General features: G+C 48.0%; 1 protein-coding gene across 2 annotated transcripts in view; it reads right to left on the bottom strand.

Annotated features, from left to right (window-relative positions):
• LOC108699627 (CREB-regulated transcription coactivator 2) overlaps positions 1-20,341 on the bottom strand; it is a 31,303-nt gene that overhangs the window by 6,810 nt on the left and 4,152 nt on the right. The window contains exons 5-12 of one of the 2 annotated variants that reach the window (XM_041573819.1): positions 17,459-17,527; positions 15,843-15,949; positions 11,805-11,887; positions 11,561-11,610; positions 9,938-10,179; positions 9,420-9,826; positions 8,433-9,332; positions 1,619-1,781 (exon numbers count right to left, since the gene is read on the bottom strand). In XM_041573819.1, coding sequence (XP_041429753.1) covers positions 1,619-1,781; positions 8,433-9,332; positions 9,420-9,826; positions 9,938-10,179; positions 11,561-11,610; positions 11,805-11,887; positions 15,843-15,949; positions 17,459-17,527 — 2,021 coding nt within the window. The remainder of the gene's footprint in view (positions 1-1,618; positions 1,782-8,432; positions 9,333-9,419; positions 9,827-9,937; positions 10,180-11,560; positions 11,611-11,804; positions 11,888-15,842; positions 15,950-17,458; positions 17,528-20,341) is intronic. The other variant, XM_041573820.1, reaches the window with a different exon arrangement.

Genomic DNA, 20,341 nt, shown 5'->3' on the forward strand with positions numbered 1-20,341 from the left:
TAGGAAGTAGGTGAGAGAAGCTGACAGATGTAGGAAGTAGGTTGAGAAGTAGAAGCTGACAGCATGTAGGAAGTTTAGGTGAGCAGAAAGCTGACAGATGTAGGAAGCAGTGAGAGAGAGAAGCTGACAATGTAGAAGTAGCGTGAGAAGAAGTCTGGACAGATGTAGGAAGTAGGTGAGAGGAAGCTGACAATGTAGGAAAGTAGGCTGAGAGAGAAGCTGAACAGATGTAGGAAGTAGGTGAGAGAGAAGCTGACAGATGTAGGAAGCAGGTGAGAGAGAGAAGCTGACAGATGTAGGGAAGTAGTGAGAGAAGCTGAACAGATGTAGGAAAGAGGTGAGAGAAGCTGACCAGATGAGGAAGTAGGTGAGAGAGAAAGCAGGGCGATGGACAATGTAGGAAGTAGGTGAGAGAAGAAGCTGACAGATGTAGGAAGCAGGTCGAGAGAGAGAAGCTGACAGATGTAGGAAAGCTAGGTGAGAGCAGAGAAGCTGACAGATGTAGGAAGGTAGGTGAGAGAGAAGCTGACAGCATGTAGTTGAGAGAGAAAGCTGACAGATTTGTAGAAGAACGTGAGAGAGAAAGCTGACAGATGTAGGAAGTAGGTGAGAGAAGCTGACCAGATTGTAGGAAAGCAGGTGAGAGAGAAGCTGAATGATGTAGGAAGTAGGTGAAGAAAGAAAGCTGACAGCATGTAGGTGAGAGCAGAAGCTGGACAGATGTAGGAAGTAAGGTTGAGAGAGAAGTGACAGAATGTAGCGGCAAGTAGGGAGAAGAAGCTGACAGAATTAGGAAGCAGGTGAGAAGAAGCTGACAGATGTAGGAAGTAGGTGAGAGAGAAGCTGACAGATGTAGGAAGTAGGTTGGAAGAGAAGCTGACAGATTAGGAAGTTAGTGTGAGCAGAGAATCTGACAGATGTAGGAAGTAGCGTGAGAGCGAGAAGCTGACAGATGTAGGAAGTTAGGTGAAGAGAGAAGCTGGACAGATGTAGGGAAGTAGGTGAGAGAGAAGCTGACAGATTAGGAAGTAGGAGCAGAGAAGCGACAGATGTAGGAAGTAGCTGTGAGAGAGAAGCTAAACAGATGTATGGAAGTAGCGTGAAGAGAAGCTGACAGATGTAGGAAGTAGGTGAGAGTAAGAGCTGACAGATGTACGAGAAGTAGTGAGAGAGAACGCTGACAGATGTAGGAAGTTAGGTGACAGAGAAGCTGACAGAGTAGGAAGTAGGTGAGAGAGAAAGCTTGACAGCATGTAGAAGTAGGTGAGAGAGAAGCTGACAGATGTAAGGAAGTAGGTGAGAGAGAAGCTGACAGATGTAGGAAGTTAGGTGAGAGAGAGCTGACAGATGTAGGAAGTAGGTGAGAGAGAAGCTGATCTGACAGATGTAGGAAGCAGGTGAGAGAGAAGCTGGACAGATCTAGGAAGCAGGTGAGAAGAAGCTGACAGATGTTAGGAAGTAGGTGAGAGAGAAGCTGACAGATGTAGGAAGTGGTGAGATGAGACAGCTGACAGATGTAGGAAGTAGGTGAGCAGAGAGCTTGACAGATTGTAGCGAAGCAAGGTGAGAGAGAAGCTGACAGATGTAGGAAGCAGGTGAGAGAGAGAAGCTGACAAACCTGAGAGGATGATATCTGGGATGGGTTCATGTCGGGAGCAGTTGTTCAGGTTGTACTTGTTTAGAGACTGGGTCCCACTGGGCTGCTGCTCCTCAGAGAATAATCCACTGCTCCCACCAAAACACCCACCAGTGTCACCTTCCTCCATATTAAACTGTTCAAACTGACACAGAATCAGAATTAGGCTCCTTGTCATTATCCCTTCCCCATAAATAGCTACTACATACAGTAACGACTTACCTCTACCTGCCCAGAAACATATCAAATCAAACAGCATCCCTCCCGCTTAGCAACAAACACCATCCCTTACTGCTTAACACACAGCATCCCTCCCAACTAGCAACACACAGCATCCCTTCAAGCTTAGCAACACACAGTTTTCCATCCCTCTTAGCAACACACAGCATCTCTCCCGCTTAGCAACACACAGCATCTCTCCCGCTTAGCAACACACAGCATCTCTCCCGCTTAGCAACACACAGTATCCCTCCCGCTTAGCAACACACAGTATCCCTCCCGCTTAGCAACACACAGCATCCCTCCCGCTTAGCAACACACAGCATCTCTCCCGCTTAGCAACACACAGTATCCCTCCCGCTTAGCAACACACAGCATCCCTCCCGCTTAGCAACACACAGCATCTCTCCCGCTTAGCAACACCCACAGTATCCCTCTCCACTTAGGCAACACACAGCATCTCTCCCCGCTTAGGCAACACACAGCATCTCTCCCGCTTAGCAAAACACACAGTATCCTCTCCGCTTAGCAACACACAGCATCCCTCCCGCTTAGCAACACACAGCATCCCTCCCGCTTAGCAACACACAGCATCCCTCCCGCTTAGCAACACAGCATCCCTTCCCGCCTAGCAACAAACAGCACGCCATCTGCTTAGCAAGACACAGCATCCCTCCCGCTTAGCAACACACAGTTTTCCATCCCGCTTAGCAACACAGTTTTCCATCCCGCTTAGCAACACAGAGCATCCCTTCCCGCTTAACAACAAACAGCATGCCACCCGCTTAGCAACAAACAGCATCCCTCCCGCTTAGCAACACACAGCATCCCTTCCCGCCTAGCAACAAACAACATGCCACCTGCTTAGCAACACACAGCATCCCTCCCGCTTAGCAACACACAGCATCCCTTCTCGCTTAGCAACAAACATGCCACCCGCTTAGCAACACACAGCACCTCTTCCCGCTTAGCAACACACACATACCTCCCGCTTAGCAACACATATTCCTCCAACTTAGCTACAACACACCAATCCCATCCGCTTAACACACAGCATCCCTCCCGCTTAGCAACACACAGCATCCCTGCCCACAGCAACACACCCAGGGGGGCCATTCCTCTTCCCCCCCCCACTTAGGGGGCCAAAAAAACCCAAAACCCCCCAAAACCCCAAAAGCGGGGCCCCATCCCCCTTTTTTTTTCCCACTTAGCAAACCACACAGCATCCCTTCCAAGCTTAGTCAACACACCAGTTTTCCATCCCTCTTAGCAACACACAGCATCTCTTCCTCGCTTAGCAACACACAGCATCTCTCCCGCTTAGCAAACACACAGTATCCCTCCCGCTTAGGGCAACACCACAGATCCCTCTCCGCTTAGCAACACACAGCATCTCTCCCGCTTTAGCAACACACAGTATCCCTCCGGCTTAGCAACCACACAGCATCTCCCCGCTTAGCAACACACCAGCAGTCTCTCCCGCTTAGCAACACAAGTAATCCTCCCGCGCTTAGCAAACACACAAGCATCCCTCCCGCTTAGCAACACACAGCATCCCTCCCGCTTAGGGCAACACACAGCATCCCTCCCGCTTAGCAAACCACAGCAATCCCTTCCCGCTAGCAACAAAAACAGCACGCCATTCTGCTTAGCAACACACAGATCCCTCCTCGCCTTAGCAACACACCAGTTTTCCATCCCGCTTATGCAACACAGTTTTCCATCCCGCTTTTAGCAACACCAGAGCATCCCTTTCCCGGCCTTAACAACAAACAAGCATGCCACCCGCTTAGCAACAAACAGCATTCCCTCACGCTTAGCAAACACACCAGGCATCCCTTTCCCGTGCCTAGCAAACAAACCAACAATGCCACCTGCTTAGCAACACACAGCATCCCTCCCGCTTAGCAACACACAGCATCCCTTCTCGCTTAGCAACAAACATGCCACCCGCTTAGCAACACACAGCACCTCTTCCCGCTTAGCAACACACACATACCTCCCGCTTAGCAACACATATTCCTCCAACTTAGCTACAAACACCATCCCATCCTGCTTAACACACAGCATCCCTCCCGCTTAGCAACACACAGCATCCCTCCCGCTTAGCAACACACACATCCCTCCCGCTTAGTAAAACACAGCATCCTTCCCGCTTAGCAACACAAAGCATCCCTTCCCGCTTAGCAACAAACAGCATCCCTTCCCGCTTAGCAACACAAAGCATCCCATCCCGCTTAGCAACACACAGCATCCCTTCCCGCTTACCAACACACAACATCCCTTCCCGCTTAGCAACACACAGCATCCCTTCCGCTTACAACACACAGCATCCCTCCCGCTTAGCAACACACAGCATCCCTACCCACTTAGCAACACACACATCCCTCCCGCTTAGCAACACACAGCATCCCTTCCCGCCTAGCAACAAACAGCATCCCTCCCGCTTAGCAACACACAGCATCCCTTCTCGCTTAGCAACAAACATGCCACCCGCTTAGCAACACACACGTCCCTCCCGCTTAGCAACACATATTCCTCCCACTTAGCAGACAAACACCTCCCTTCCTGCCTTAGCAACAACAGGCATTTCCCTCCCGCTTTAGCAACACCATAGCATCCCTCCTGCATAGCAACACACAGCATCCCCACCCGCTTAAAGCAACACCACACATTCCCTCCCGCAGCAACACACCCACATCCCTTCCCGCTTAGCAACACAGCATCCCTCCGCTTTAGCAAACACACAGCATTCCCTCCAGTCTTAGCAACACAGCATCCCTTTCCCGCCTTAGCAACAAAAAAACAACACCACCACCTGCTTAGCAACTACATAGCATCACTTCCCGCTTAAGCAACACACCCACATCCCTCCAGCTTTAGCAACACATATTCCTCCCGCCCTTAGCAAACACACAGCATCCCTCCCGCTTAGCAACACACAGCCATCCCTTCCGCTTAACAACAAACAGCATGCCACTCGCTTAGCAACAAACAGCTCCCTCCCCGCTTCAGCCAACACACAGCATCCCATACCCACTTTAGACCAACACACACATCCTCTCCGCATAGCAACACAACAGGCATCCCTCCCGCTTAAGCAACACAGCATTCCCTTCCCGCCTAGCAACAAACAGCACGGCCACCTGCTTAGCAACCACACCAGCATCCCTTTCCCGCTTAGCAACACACCACATCACTCCCACTTAGCAACAATATTCCTCCCGCTTATGCAAACACCACAGCATCCCTCCCGCTTAGCTAACACACAGCATACCCGCTCCCGCTTAGAACACACAGCATCCCTTCCCGTCCTAGCAACAAACAGCATGGCCACCTGCTTAGGCAATACTACACAGCAATCCCTCCGCTTAGCAACACACAGCATCCCTTTCCTTGCTTTAGCAAACACACACATCCCTCCCACCCTCCCACTTAGCAACACATATTCCTCCCGCTTAGCAACAAACAGCATCCCTTCCCGCTTAACAAACAGCATGCCACCCGCTTAGCAACAAACAGCATCCCTCCCGCTTAGCAACACACAGCATCCCTTCCCGCCTAGCAACAAACAGCATGCCACCTGCTTAGCAACACACAGCATCCCTCCCGCTTAGCAACACACAGCATCCCTCCCGCTTAGCAACACACAGCATCCCTTCCCGCCTAGCAACACACAGCATCCCTCCCGCTTAGCAACACACACATCCCTCCCGATTAGCAACACACACATCCCTCCCGATTAGCAACACATATTCCTCCTGCTTAGCAACAAACAGCATGCCACCTGCTTAGCAACAAACAGCATCCCTCCCGCTTAGCAACACACAGCATCCCTTCTCTCTTAGTAACAAACATACCACCCGCTTAGCAACACACAGCACTCCCTCCCGCTTAGCAACACATATTCCTCAAGCTTAGCAACAAACAGCATCCCTTCCCGCTTAGCAACACACAGCATCCCTCCCGCTTAGCAACACACAGCATCCCTTCTGCTTAGCAACACACAGCATCCCTCCCCGCTTAGCAACACACACATCCCTCCAGCTTAGCAACACACAGCATCCTTCCCGCTATGCAACACACAGCATCCCTTCCCGCTTAGCAACACACAGTTTTCCATCCCGCTTAGCAACACACAGCATCCCTCCCGCTTAGCAACAAACAGCATGCCACCCGCTTAGCAACACACAGCATCCCTCCCGCTTAGCAACACAGTAACCCTTCCCACTTAGCAACAAACAGCACGCCACCTGCTTAGCAACACACAGCATCTCTCCCGCTTAGCAACACACAGTTTTCCATCCCGCTTAGCAACACACAGCATCCCCCCGCTTAGCAACACACAGCATCCCTTCTCGCTTTTTGCAAAACAAAAACATGCCACCCGCTAGCCAACAAACACCAGCAACCCCTTCCGCTCCTTTAGCAGAACACACATCCCTCCCGCTTAGCAACACATATTCCTCCCACTTAGCAACAAACACCATCCCTTACTGCTTAACACACAGCATCCCTCCCGCTTAGCAACACACAGCATCTCTCCCACTTAGCAACACCGCATCCCTTCCCGCCTAGCAACAAACAGCATCACTCCCGCTTAGCAACACACAGCATCCCTTCTCGCTTAACAACAAACATGCCACCCGCTTAGCAACACACAGCACCCCTTCCCGCTTAGCAACACACACATCCCTCCCGCTTAGCAACACATATTCCTCCCACTTAGCAACAAACACCATTCCTTCCTGCTTAGCAACACACAGCATCCCTCCCACTTAACAACACACAGCATCCCTCCCACTTAACAACACACAGCATCCCTTCCACTTAGCAACACACAGCATCCCTCCCCACTTAGCAACACACAGCATCCCTTCCCGCTTAGCAACACACAGTTTTTCATCCCGCTTAGCAACACACAGCATCCCTCCCGCTTAGCAACACACAGCATCCCTCCCGCTTAGCAACACACAGCATCCCTTCCCGCCTAGCAACAAACAGCATCCCTCCCGCTTAGCAACACACAGCATCCCTTCTTGCTTAGCAACAAACATGCCACCCGCTTAGCAACACACAGCACCCCTTCCCGCTTAGCAACACACACATCCCTCCCGCTTAGCAACACATATTCCTCCCGCTTAGCAACACACAGCATCCCTCCCACTTAGCAACACACAGCATCCCTCCCGCTTAGCAACACACAGCATCCATTCCCGCCCTAGCAACAAACAGCATGCCACCTGCTTAGCAACACACAGCATCCCTCCCGCTTAGCAACACACAGCATCCCTCCCAGCTTAGCAACACACAGCATCCCATCCCGCTTAGCAACACAAAGCATCCCTCCCGCTTAGCAACACACAGCATCTCTTCCCGCTTAGCAACACACAGTTTTCCATCCCGCTTAGCAACACACAGCATCCCTCCCGCTTAGCAACACACAGCATCCCTTCTCGCTTAGCAACAAACATGCCACCCGTTTAGCAACACACAGCACCCCTTCCCGCTTAGCAACACACACATCCCTCCCGCTTAGCAACACATATTCCTCCCACTTAGCAACAAACACCATCCCTTCCTGCTTAGCAACACACAGCATCCCTCCCGCTTAGCAACACACAGCATCCCTTCCGCTTAGCAACACACAGCATCCCTCCCGCTTAGCAACACACAGCATCCCTCCCGCTTAGCAACACACAGCACCCCTCCTGCTTAGCAACACACAGCATCCCTACCCGCTTAGCAACACACACATCCCTCCCGCTTAGCAACACACATCATCCCTCCCGCTTAGCAACACAGCATCCCTTCCCGCCTAGCAACAAACAGCACGCCACCTGCTTAGCAACACACAGCATGCCTTCCCGCTTAGCAACACACACATCCCTCCCGCTTAGCAACACATATTCCTCCCGCTTAGCAACACACAGCATCCCTCCCGCTTAGCAACACACAGCATCCCTCCCGCTAGCAACAAACAGCATGCCACCTGCTTAGCAACACACAGCATCCCTCCCGCTTAGCAACACACAGCATCCCTCCAGCTTAGCAACACACAGCATCCCATCCCGCTTAGCAACACAAAGCATCCCTCCCGCTTAGCAACACACAGCATCTCTTCCCGCTTAGCAACACACAGTTTTCCATCCCGCTTAGCAACACACAGCATCCCTCCCGCTTAGCAACACACAGCATCCCTTCCCGCTTAGCAACAAACAGCATGCCACCCGCTTAGCAACACACAGCATCCCTCCCGCTTAACAACACACAGCATCCCTTTCCACTTAGCAACACAGTTTTCCCTCCCGCTTAGCAACACACAGCATCCCTTCCCCCTTAAAAAAACACAGCATCTCTCCCTCTTAGCAACACGCAGTATCCCTCCCGCTTAGCAACACACACATTCCTCCCGCTTAGCAACAAACAGCATCCCTCCCGCTTAGCAACATATAGCTATCTGCCTGATAACAGACAGCACCCTAGTAATGTTAGCTAGAGCAATGGTGCAGCACATAGAGAAGGAGAGATCTACACACAAAGCAGTGAGCAGGAAGAGACCACAAGGAATACTCACATTCCCCAGGCTGTAATGTTCAAACAGTTGCTGATAAGACTGAGCCCCTGAATTCTGTTCACATGGTGCTGGAAAGTGCTGTGATGCAGAATGAATTTGCTGAGAACCCCGGGGGGCTTGTTGCAAAGGCTTCTGGGTATATTGCTGCAGAAGCTGCTGACTGTGTTGAGAGGACTGGTGAGACTGGGACTGCTGCTGGGATAGGTTTGATGTTGCCTGGGACTGGTTCACACACTGTTGATGAGATTGATTCATAGGTATTTCAGTCTGTGGCAAAAGTCGCTGGGAAGGATTCATGAGTGCTTGGGACTGATGCTGACATTGCTGAGATGGGTTTGCTGTTGGCTGTGACTGATGAGCAGGCTGCTGGGACTGGTTCACAGAAGATTGAGAATGGGGCAGAGACGGCTGGGACTGGTGCATAGGCTGCTTAGACTTTTGCAGATTGTGTGGGGATTGATGCAAAGGCTGCTGGGACTGGTGTAATGCTTGCTGAGTTTGATGCAAAGGCTGCTGGGACTGGTGCAACAGTTGCTGAGTTTGGTGCAAAGGCTGGTGCAAAGACTGCTGGGACAGATGCAGTGTTTGCTGAGTTTGATGCAGAGGCTGCTGGGATTGGTGCGATGACTGCTGAGGTTGATGCGATGGCTGTTGGGAGCGATGGAACTGCTGAAGTTGCTGGTGCAAAGGCTGCTGGGATGGAGGCTGAAGTTGCTGGTGCAAAGGCTGCTGGGATGGAGGCTGAAGTTGTTGGTGCAAAGGCTGCTGGGATGGCGGCTGAAGTTGCTGGTGCAAAGGCTGCTGGGACTGCTGAGATGGGTGGAGAAGACTGGTATGACTAAAGTGGTATGGAGGCAGCCTCTGGTCACCAGGAAGATTACTTGTATCTAAAGGGACTCCCTGAGGAACAAGAAACAAATAAACATGATCAGAGGAAGAGTACAGTAAATGTGAACATGTAAACACGGACCATTTATACAGACCTACCTGGGTAATGGAACTCAGTGTAGGAGACATTGTAGGGGAGAACTGTTTCTGGTGGGGTCTTCTAGAGTCTCCCCCAAGAGGAAGAGTGAGAGGGCTCAGTGGGACTCTGCGACGGGGCGATGTGTTCATGGGGGCCGGCACTGGAGGAGGGAACGAGGAAGATGGGGAGGAAGGGGTGCTGTATGCAGAGGGAAGGCTTTGGCTGCTGTTACTAAGGGAAGAGGTCAGAGATTGGCTGCTCAGAGAGGACTGCAAGGAGGGGTTGCTATAGGAGGTCTGCAAAGAGGGGTTGCTAAGGGAGGCCTGAAGATTCGGGTTGCTAAGGGAGGCCTGGAGATTCGGGTTGCTCAGTGACGACTGAAGGGACGACCGACTCAACGAGTTCTGCATTAACAATCGTAGAAAGCCTGTGAACAGAAACAAAGCTCATTCAGATTATTTTGTGTCAATGCTGACAGAATGGTGCAGCACACAGGGCATTGGGAATTATGGGAAGGCACAATGGCTCGTGGTGGTACCTGGAATTTCATAGTCTGGGGGCATCCCAATCCTGCTGATCCCCAAATGGGTCATGGTGTTGGTCAGATTCCCAGTGCTGCCTCCCCCACTAAGACTGCTAAATCTTGACTCATCCAGATCCAGTGGGGTGGGGAGAGGAGAAGGCAGGTGCAAATTAGTGAGGTCCGGCAGTGAGCCCCCAGAATTAAGGATGGAGGCCACTGGAGGGATACTGGTAGGCTCGTCCACAGATGGGCAAATGCTGAAATGTCAGAGAAAACAATCAGAATATCCCACAATTCCAGCAGTGCCCTAATAATCTGCAGTGTGAGAATAATGACATCTCCTGGCACTGTCAATACCTACTGCCCAGTATACAACATAATACAGTTCTAGGTACCCCTATTGCCCAGTATACATCATAATACAGTTCTAGGTACCCCTACTGCCCAGTATACAACATAATACAGTTCTAGGTACCCCTATTGCCCAGTATACATCATAATACAGTTCTAGGTACCCCTACTGCCCAGTATACAACATAATACAGTTCTAGGTACCCCTATTGCCCAGTATACATCATAATACAGTTCTAGGTACCCCTACTGCCCAGTATACAACATAATACAGTTCTAGGTACCCCTATTGCCCAGTATACATCATAATACAGTTATAGGTACCCCTACTGCCCAGTATACAACATAATACAGTTATAGGTACACCTACTGCCCAGTATACAACATAATACAGTTATGGGTACACCTACTGCCCAGTATACACCATAATACAGTTCTAGGTACCCCTACTGCCCAGTATACAACATAATACAGTTCTAGGTACCCTTACTGCCCAGTATACAACATAATACACTTCTGGGTACCCCTACTGCCCAGTATACACCATAATACAGTTCTAGGTACCCCCACTGCCCAGTATACAACATAATACAGTTCTAGGTACCCCTACTGCCCAGTATACACCATAATACAGTTCTGGGTACCCCTACTGCCCAGTATACAACATACTACAGTTCTAGGTACCCCTACTGCCCAGTATACAACATAATACAGTTCTGGGTACCCCTACTGCCCAGTATACAACATAATACAGTTCTAGGTACACCTACTGCCCAGTATACAACATAATACAGTTATGGGTACACCTACTGCCCAGTATACACCATAATACAGTTCTGGGTACCCCTACTGCCCAGTATACAACATAATACAGTTCTAGGTACCCCTACTGCCCAGTATACACCATAATACAGTTCTGGGTACCCCTACTGCCCAGTATACAACATACTACAGTTCTAGGTACCCCTACTGCCCAGTATACAACATAATACAGTTCTGGGTACCCCTACTGCCCAGTATACAACATAATACAGTTCTAGGTACCCCTACTGCCCAGTATACAACATAATGTTCTGGGTACCCCTACTGCCCAGTATACAACATAATACAGTTCTAGGTACCCCTGCTGCCCAGTATACAACACAATACAGTTCTGGGTACCCCTACTGCCCAGTATACAACATAATACAGTTCTATGTACCCCTGCTCCCCAGTATACAACTTGATACAATCAACATTCTTCAAAAAAGAATAGCTTTTCAGGTGAGGAGCGTAGAGGTCACTTACTTAATGCCGGGCACTTCACAGGATTTGGGCCGAGCAGATGACATGAGCATCTGTGGGGTATAACAAATAGAATAAAAAGAAATGAAGTTATTTTCATATACACACAGATCCACACATTCTATTAACCCCTTGATAGGAGAAAGCAGATACCCGGGACCAATCCCACTTTCTTTAGTGAGACCTCACCCACATAAACCTGCACATGTTCCTGGAAGCGCACATTCTGAGAGGGCCACAGACTCACCCGTTTAGCATCACATGGTTTGAGCAGATGGCTACTATCCACATGGAGGTCTTCCTCTATAGCTGGTGCTGGGAAGAGAAAAGCTAAGGGGGACATTAAAAGGAAACACAGCAGGTCAGCTGACATCAGTCTTTCACTGCCCAGAAACCCCACAATTTAATTCCTTTTTTTTAACAATTTGTTTTTATTAAATGTAAATGTGAACATATTATTACATTGCATAACAAATGTGCAATTGTCTGTCGTACAACATATTGATTGTAATTAACATTTCAACCCCAGTTAAAATAATAATGATACGAAAAATAAAAGAAAACAATAACCTTACAGTGTAATCGATCACATTATTCCATATAAGTACCTTTTTTTCTACCGTTAATCAAACAGATTTCTAAGAACAAATGCTGTCTATGTCATTCTAGGTGAGGTGAGAACCTGAGAACCAGAGAAATGTTGGCAAACAAATCCTAAGAGGGTTCAAAATCCACCCAGGACGCCCATATTTTATTAAATTTTTGTGGGCAGCCTCGTCTCATATACGTAAGCCTGTAAAGAGGGATGGCTTTGTCAATCAGTGTTTCCCAAGTCTCCAGCTTTGGGCCAGTAGCAGATTTCCAATGGATTGCTATAGTTTTTTTGCATACATACACAGTAATATAATGAACGTTCTTTGAGCCCTTCTAGGTGAAAGATCCTCAACCTGATTAAGCAAGATTACCAAGGGGTCCAATGGGAGGATTAAGCTTGTCCTATCTTGTATACTTTTCGTCACTTTCCCCCAAAAGCCCTAGAGTAGTTCCAAACCAGGTGAAAGAAATCTGCTGGAGAATATTGACATCTTGGACATTCTTGCCCAATTTCTGGATTCATTATGTGCAGTATATGGGCTGTTAGATATACTGTATACGATGGAGATATTTTAGCTGAGTTAGTCTGTCCCTGCTGCAAATAATCCCATCAAAGTTGGCCTCTAAGACATCTTCCCATTGTTCTGGGGAAAGATGTGGGATGTCTCGCTGTCACTTGCTATACAGTTTGGGTAGTAGAGTGCTACCTACTAGCAATAACCTATTGTAAAATGTCGAGAGGGGTTTCCTAAGATCCTCAATGCGTCCTAGTTTGATTGCTCTTGGAGATATGTCAATAGGCTGGGTTCCAAACTGGGTCGCCACTGCATGTCGCAGCTGCAGATATCTGAAGAGCATGTTATTGGGGAGGGAGAAAGAGTGCCTTAGCTCTGGAAAAGTTAGGAGAGTGCCTTCTGGCATAATATCCGAGATATATTTGATATTGTAACGTGCCCATAACTGAGGATCTGGAATACTCTTAAAATGTTGGAGTTTGGGATTACACCATATGGGAGTATACTGCGAACAGTATGGCTGAGATTTGGGGAATTGTTCACATGGCATTTTCCAAGCTCCAACTATGGCTTTCATTTGTGGGGTAACCCTCTCAGCAGAAGCCGTACCCAGGTTCAAAAGGTTCCTAATCCCCTCCTGGGATCCCACAATTTATGCCTCCAGCACAGGATAACACCTGAACTGGCACTTATATAACAGTGTAGCAAACTGTAACCCACAGCACCTTATTACCCCTCTGAATTGTGTCTGTATGTTACCCTTCCATTTAGACTGTAAGCTCTACGGGGTAGGGTCGTCTAGCCTTTTGTTTCCTTGACACTGAGCACTTAATCTGCATTGTAATTATATTTTATATTTTTGTGAATTGTATTCTAATAATGCACTTATTGTTACTTTTTATTCCAATGACCCCTTGTTTGTTCCTACTAATTTATTGTTTTGTTGTACAGTGCTTTGCCCTCAAGGAGCGCTTTACAAATAAAAATATACATACATACATACATAGTAGCTACATTAGTAGGTGAAGGCGACATCCATCTCCATGCCACTACCATCTGCGCTGCTTTATAATACAATGAAATTGCAATGAAATCCTGGGCTGCTCTCCATTCCAAAATAAAGTTTACATAAGCCTTTAATCTTGTTGAAGGTGGAGTGGGGAATCACTATAGGGGATTGGCGGAAGACGTACATCAATTTCAGGAGAATTGCCATTTTAAATAAATTGATTCTTCCTGCCAGGGTAAGTGTTTCCAAGTCTCGATTCTATTACCCAAGTATTCTATAGTGGGATTAACATTCAGCTCCGTAAACTTCGCCAAGTCCAAATGAATCCAGATCCCCAGATATTTAAACGTATCTACCCACATCAACTCCACCATCTGGTTAGGCTGATTGGGGGGAAGGGGGTCTATTGGGAAGATCACAGATTTTGTCCAGTTTATTTTAAGACCAGAGAAAGCCGTATGGTTATTAATAATGCCTCAGGCATTCTTTAAAGATTGGTCTGGGTCTACTAGATATAAAAGAGTATCATCTGCATATAGGGAGATCAGTTCTGTCCTATTGCCCAGTTGCAGTCCTTTAACTCCCTGCAAGGCTTTTATATGGCACGCCAATGGTTCCATCGCCAGGGCAAATAGCAAAGGTGACAACGGGCATCCCTGTCTGGTACCCCTACCTATTGAGAAAAAGTTGGAGAGTTTGGAATTAGTGCCGACATTTGCTATTGGAAGATTATATATGCCCGGATCCAAGATAGAAATGTTTGGTTAATGCCCATTTTCCTCAAAGTAGCCCAAAAATATTCCCACTCTACAGAGTCGAAAGCTTTTTCGTTATCAAGTGAGACCACTATTCTACTACCATGGTTATCGTGTGTGACAGAGAGATTTGTGAAAACCCGCCTTAGATTGGTATCAGTCGATCTACCAGGCATAAAACCCGTTTGGTCCGGAGATATCACCTCCTCCAAATGTTGGGACAGTCTCATGGCACTTTCGCCAAAATCTTTGCATTGACATTGATGAGGGATATGGGCCTATATGAGGCACAGCTTAGTGGGTCTTTCCCTGATATGGGTATAAGAACTATTAAGGTCTCTCTCAATGGTCCCCTTTGGTTAATCCATTATATAACTTAGCTAAAGTGGGCGCTAATTTTTTGGCATGCCTTTTGTACCATTCCGCCGGTATCCCATCTAAACCCGGTGTATTCCCTGCGGGAAGAGCCGAAATGGCCAATTCTATCTCCGATGGTGTAATATCCTGCGTTAACTGTTGGGAGATTTGGTCTGGGAGTACAGGAAGTTGTATAGGCTTGAGGTATTGGTGGAGTTCTTCTGGGGCAACTGAAAGCTTAGAGGTGTATAGGTCTTCATAAAAAGTTTTGAAGGCCTGATTTATGCCCTCCGGAGAAGAAACAAGCTCCCCACTAGGTAGCTTGATGGCCGGGATGGAGGTAGTTACCGAGTCATCCCTAGAGAGAATTGCTAAAAGCTTACCAGTTTTATCACCATGTTCAAACACATTTGTTTTTTGCAAGAGAATATTCTTAGTAAGTTCTATTTGAGCCAAGTTAAGAGCCTCCTGACACTGTTGCCATACCCTCTTTTTCTCCTCTGTAGGCTCAGATACATATCTAGCTTCTGCTTCTATGGCGTATTCAATGTCACCATAGTAACTAGCATTGGGGAATTGTCGGATATGCCTCTAGTTAATATTTCAACATTTTGTATCATTTTTGCAGCCTCCCTACATCATTTCGTTCCGGTAGCCTCCGGTTGCTATTTGTGGCATCAATGTGTGAGGCTGCTTTAGAATAAAGGCAGGATATTAGGCCCCCGGACGGAGCTCTCACGGCGCGCGTCCTACCCGGTTCTCATTTTTAATTTAATTCCTGATTCCACACTGAAGCTTTAGCTAAAAGTCTAGTAATGGCCTGCACCCCAATGTTCCCCTTTTATAATCTGCATGTGTTTTACTGCATCGTCTGGGTAATTAATGAAAAGCAGGAGTATCCAGTTTCATATCTGCAAGAGTACCCCAATAATAACCAGCTGATAATGAAGCAGCTACTACATATCAGCCTTGTTTCTACTAGAACATGAGCCTAACAGGGTTCCTCAAATTTAAGAATTACTGGAACAAACGCAGGGAAGATAAACACAACCCACCGCTTCTCCTGTTAGAAGGTAGAGTTACACCCTGTGTGGCCGCAGCGTATGGATCCTGTGAGCTGGGATTCATCACACTGGTATGGAGAGCCGAGTCCGAATTTGTCCTGAGGAGAAACCAAACACACACTCAGGGCCAGCTGGAGGGCCGAGCAAGTAGCCACAGGACAAAGCAGTGACCTCAATGTGTCAGACGTAGCAGGAAAAACACTGACACCAGAAGGGGCCACACGTTGCTTGAGGGTGTCTAAAAGGAACAGTAACACCAAAAACTGGAAGTGTATCAAATTAATTAAAATATAATATACGGTTAGCTTGCACTGGTAAAACTGGGCTACAGAGCAGCTCGTTTATATAAACTATAGTAGTACTTATCTGTTATCTACTGTGTATCCTGTGCTTGAGTGGCTGCCCCCATGGCTACACAGCAGCTTGTTTATATAAACTATAGTAGTAATTATCTGTTATCTACTGTGTATCCTGTGCTTGAATGGCTGCCCCCATGGCTACACAGCAGCTTGTTTACTATAAACTATAGTAGTACTTATCTGTTATCTACTGTGTATCCTGTGGCTTGAATGGCTGCCCCCATGGCTACACAGCAGCTTGTTATATAAAACTATAGTAGTACTTATCTGTTATCTACTGTGTATCCTGTGCTTGAATGGCTGCCCCCATGGCTACACAGCAGCTTGTTTATATAAACTATAGTAGTACTTATCTGTTATCTACTGTGTATCCTGTGCTTGAATGGCTGCCCCCATGGCTACACAGCAGCTTGTTATATAAACTATAGTAGTACTTATCTGTTATCTACTGTGTATCCTGTGCTTGAATGGCTGCTCCCATGGCTACACAGCAGCTTGTTTATATAAACTATAGTAGTACTTATCTGTTATCTACTGTGTATCCTGTGCTTGAATGGCTGCCCCCATGGCTACACAACAGGTTGTTTATATAAACTATAGTAGTACTTATCTGTTATCTACTGTGTGTCCTGTGCTTGAATGGCTGCCCCCATGGCTACACAGCAGCTTGTTTATATAAACTATAGTAGTACTTATCTGTTATCTACTGTGTATCGTGTGCTTGTATGGTTGCCCCATGGCTACACAGCAGCTTGTTTATATAAACTATAGTAGTACTTATCTGTTATCTACTGTGTATCCTGGGCTTGAATGGCTTTCCCCATGGCTACACAGCAGTTTGTTTATATAAACTATAGTAGTACTTATCTGTTATCTACTGTGTATCCTGTGCTTGAATGGCTGCTCCCATGGCTACACAGCAGCTTGTTTATATAAACTATAGTAGTCTTTCTGAAGCAAACACACCAGTTGTACCAGTGCATGCTAACAGTATGTTATATGTTAATTACTTTAAAACACTTTCATTTTTTGATGTTACCGTTCCTTTGAATCCAGCCTTATCATTTGCAGCAGAAGCACCCACTGCACACCCAGGCACACAGACGCAGCCGCACACACCCCTAAGCAATAAGGCACTGGTGGTACAGGGGGCAGAGGGGACCACACCGTTTCTTAGCTCCTCCCAGTAAGCAGCAAGCGGCAGAGAGAAGCAGCAAGAGAGAGAAGCAGCAGCAGAAGAAGTTTCACCTGTTTAGAGCAGTCGGCAACCTAAAGAGCTGTCCTGTGTCCGAGGGGTAGTTTCCCCAGGGCATGTTCCTTTATAATAAAAAACAGCAGAGTTATCCAGGGAACCAGGGTTCAGTGCTGGGCAGCAATTGATGTGAAACGGATCCTCACTCACACACACAAGATTATGCAGTCGGGGAACTTTCCCCTTTTATTATTCTACCAACAGTATCCGGGGGAAACCCTCCTTCATCAGGATGAAATGAATTGCAGGTGTGCGGTGGAATAATTACATTTAATTCTCTGTGCTGGGCAGCCCCAGAATTCTAGGTATGAAATGAGTGAGGGGTTCTGTGCACAAGCTAAAGATGTTACGTGATTATTCTCACCTGTGCACTACCTGTGAGCCGTTAATAGACAGGAGCCTCCTCCTGCCAGAGTAGAGAACATCCAGCAGGCAGCACATAATAGGAAGTCCCACCCACAGGTAGAGCACAGGAGGAAGTCCCACCCACAGGTAGAGCACAGGAGGAAGTCCCGCCCACATGCAGAGCACAGGAGGAAGTCTCACCCACGGGCAGAGCCCAGGAGGAAGTCCCGCCCACGGGCAGAGCCCAGGAGGAAGTCCCGCCCACAGGCAGAGCCCAGGAGGAAGTCCCGCCCACAGGCAGAGCCCAGGAGGAAGTCCCGCCCACAAGCAGAGCACAGGAGGAAGTTTCGCCCACAAGCAGAGCACAGGAGGAAGTCTCGCCCACAGGTAGAGCACAGGAGGAAGTCTCACCCACAGGTAGAGCGAAGGAGGAAGTCTAACCCACAGGTAGAGCACAGGAGGAAGTCCCACCCACAGGTAGAGCACAGGAGGAAGTCTCACCCACAGGTAGAGCACAGGAGGAAGTCTCACCAACAGGTAGAGCGAAGGAGGAAGTCTAACCCACAGGTAGAGCACAGGAGGAAGTCCCACCCACAGGTAGAGCACAGGAGGAAGTCTCACCCACAGGCAGAGCACAGGAGGAAGTCCCGCCCACAAGTAGAGCACAGGAGGAAGTCCCGTACACAAGTAGAGCACAGGAGGAAGTCCCACCCACAGGTAGAGCACAGGAGGAAGTCCCACCCACAAGTAGAGCACAGGAGGAAGTCCCACCCACAAGAAGAGCACAGGAGGAAGTGTCGCCCACAAGTAGAGCACAGGAGGAAGTCCCGCCCACAGGTAGAGCACAGGAGGAAGTCTCGCCCACAAGTAGAGCACAGGAGGAAGTCTCGCCCACAAGTAGAGCACAGGAGGAAGTCTCGCCCACAAGTAGAGCACAGGAGGAAGTCTCGCCCACAAGTAGAGCACAGGAGGAAGTCTCGCCCACAAGTAGAGCACAGGAGGAAGTCTCGCCCACAAGTAGAGCACAGGAGGAAGTCCCACCCACAGGTAGAGCACAGGAGGAAGTCCCACCCACAGGTAGAGCACAGGAGGAAGTCCCGACCACAGATAGAGCACAGGAGGAAGTCTCGCCCACAAGTAGAGCACAGCAGGAAGTCCCACCCACAGGTAGAGCACAGGAGGAAGTCTCGCCCACAAGTAGAGCACAGCAGGAAGTCCCACCCACAGGTAGAGCACAGGAGGAAGTCTCACCCGTAACATCACTGAGAACAAGAAAACGATATGCTCTTTAGCCTGTTCTCACCACTGCCCTTCACATTCACAGCCTGAATTAAGTATAACAGTTTTATGAGTCACTGGGGGGCAACTGTATCCTTGTTAGGAGGATGGATTTTTCCTGTGTGTTCAGAAAAAGAGGCACCGCTCGCACACCAGAGTGTCAGGGAATCCTTTTTGTATTTTCCTGTGTGTTAACAGGATTGCTTAATGTATCCCTTTAAAATCCTATATCCCAAATTGCCCTCTTGCTGTGTGTTACATCTTCCAAATAAACCTCTAGGGGCCCTATGTAACAGATCCAAGGGAAATAAACCTCTAGGGGCCCTATCTTACAGAGTCAATGCAATTAAACCTCTAGGGGCCCTATCTTACAGAGTCAATGCAATTAAACCACTAGGGGCCCTATCTTACAGAGTCAATGCAATTAAACCACTAGGGGCCCTATCTTACAGAGTCAATGCAAATAAACCTCTAGGGGCCTATCTTACAGAATCAATGCAATTAAACCTCTAGGGGCCCTATCTTACAGAGTCAATGCAAATAAACCTCTAGGGGCCCTATCTTACAGAGTCAATGCAAATAAACCTCTAGGGGCCCTATCTTAAAGAATCAATGTAATTAAACCACTAGGGGCCCTATCTTACAGAATCAATGCAATTAAACCACTAGGGGCCCTATCTTACAGAGTCAATGCAAATAAACCTCTAGGGGCCCTATCTTACAGAATCAATGCAATTAAACCTCTAGGGGCCCTATCTTACAGAGTCAATGCAAATAAACCTCTAGGGGCCCTATCTTACAGAGTCAATGCAAATAAACCTCTAGGGGCCCTATCTTACAGAGTCAATGCAAATAAACCTCTAGGGGCCGTATCTTACAGAATCAATGCAATTAAACCTCTAGGGGCCCTATCTTACAGAGTCAATGCAAATAAACCTCTAGGGGCCCTATCTTACAGAGTCAATGCAAATAAACCTCTAGGGGCCCTATCTTACAGAATCAATGTAATTAAACCACTAGGGGCCCTATCTTACAGAATCAATGCAATTAAACCACTAGGGGCCCTATCTTACAGAGTCAATGCAAATAAACCTCTAGGGGCCTATCTTACAGAATCAATGCAATTAAACCACTAGGGGCCCTATCTTACAGAATCAATGCAATTAAACCACTAGGGGCCCTATCTTACAGAATCAATGCAATTAAACCACTAGGGGCCCTATCTTACAGAGTCAATGCAATTAAACCTCTAGGGG

Source organism: Xenopus laevis, chromosome 8L (genome assembly GCF_017654675.1).
Source record: "Xenopus laevis strain J_2021 chromosome 8L, Xenopus_laevis_v10.1, whole genome shotgun sequence".
Taxonomy (NCBI): domain Eukaryota; kingdom Metazoa; phylum Chordata; class Amphibia; order Anura; family Pipidae; genus Xenopus; species Xenopus laevis.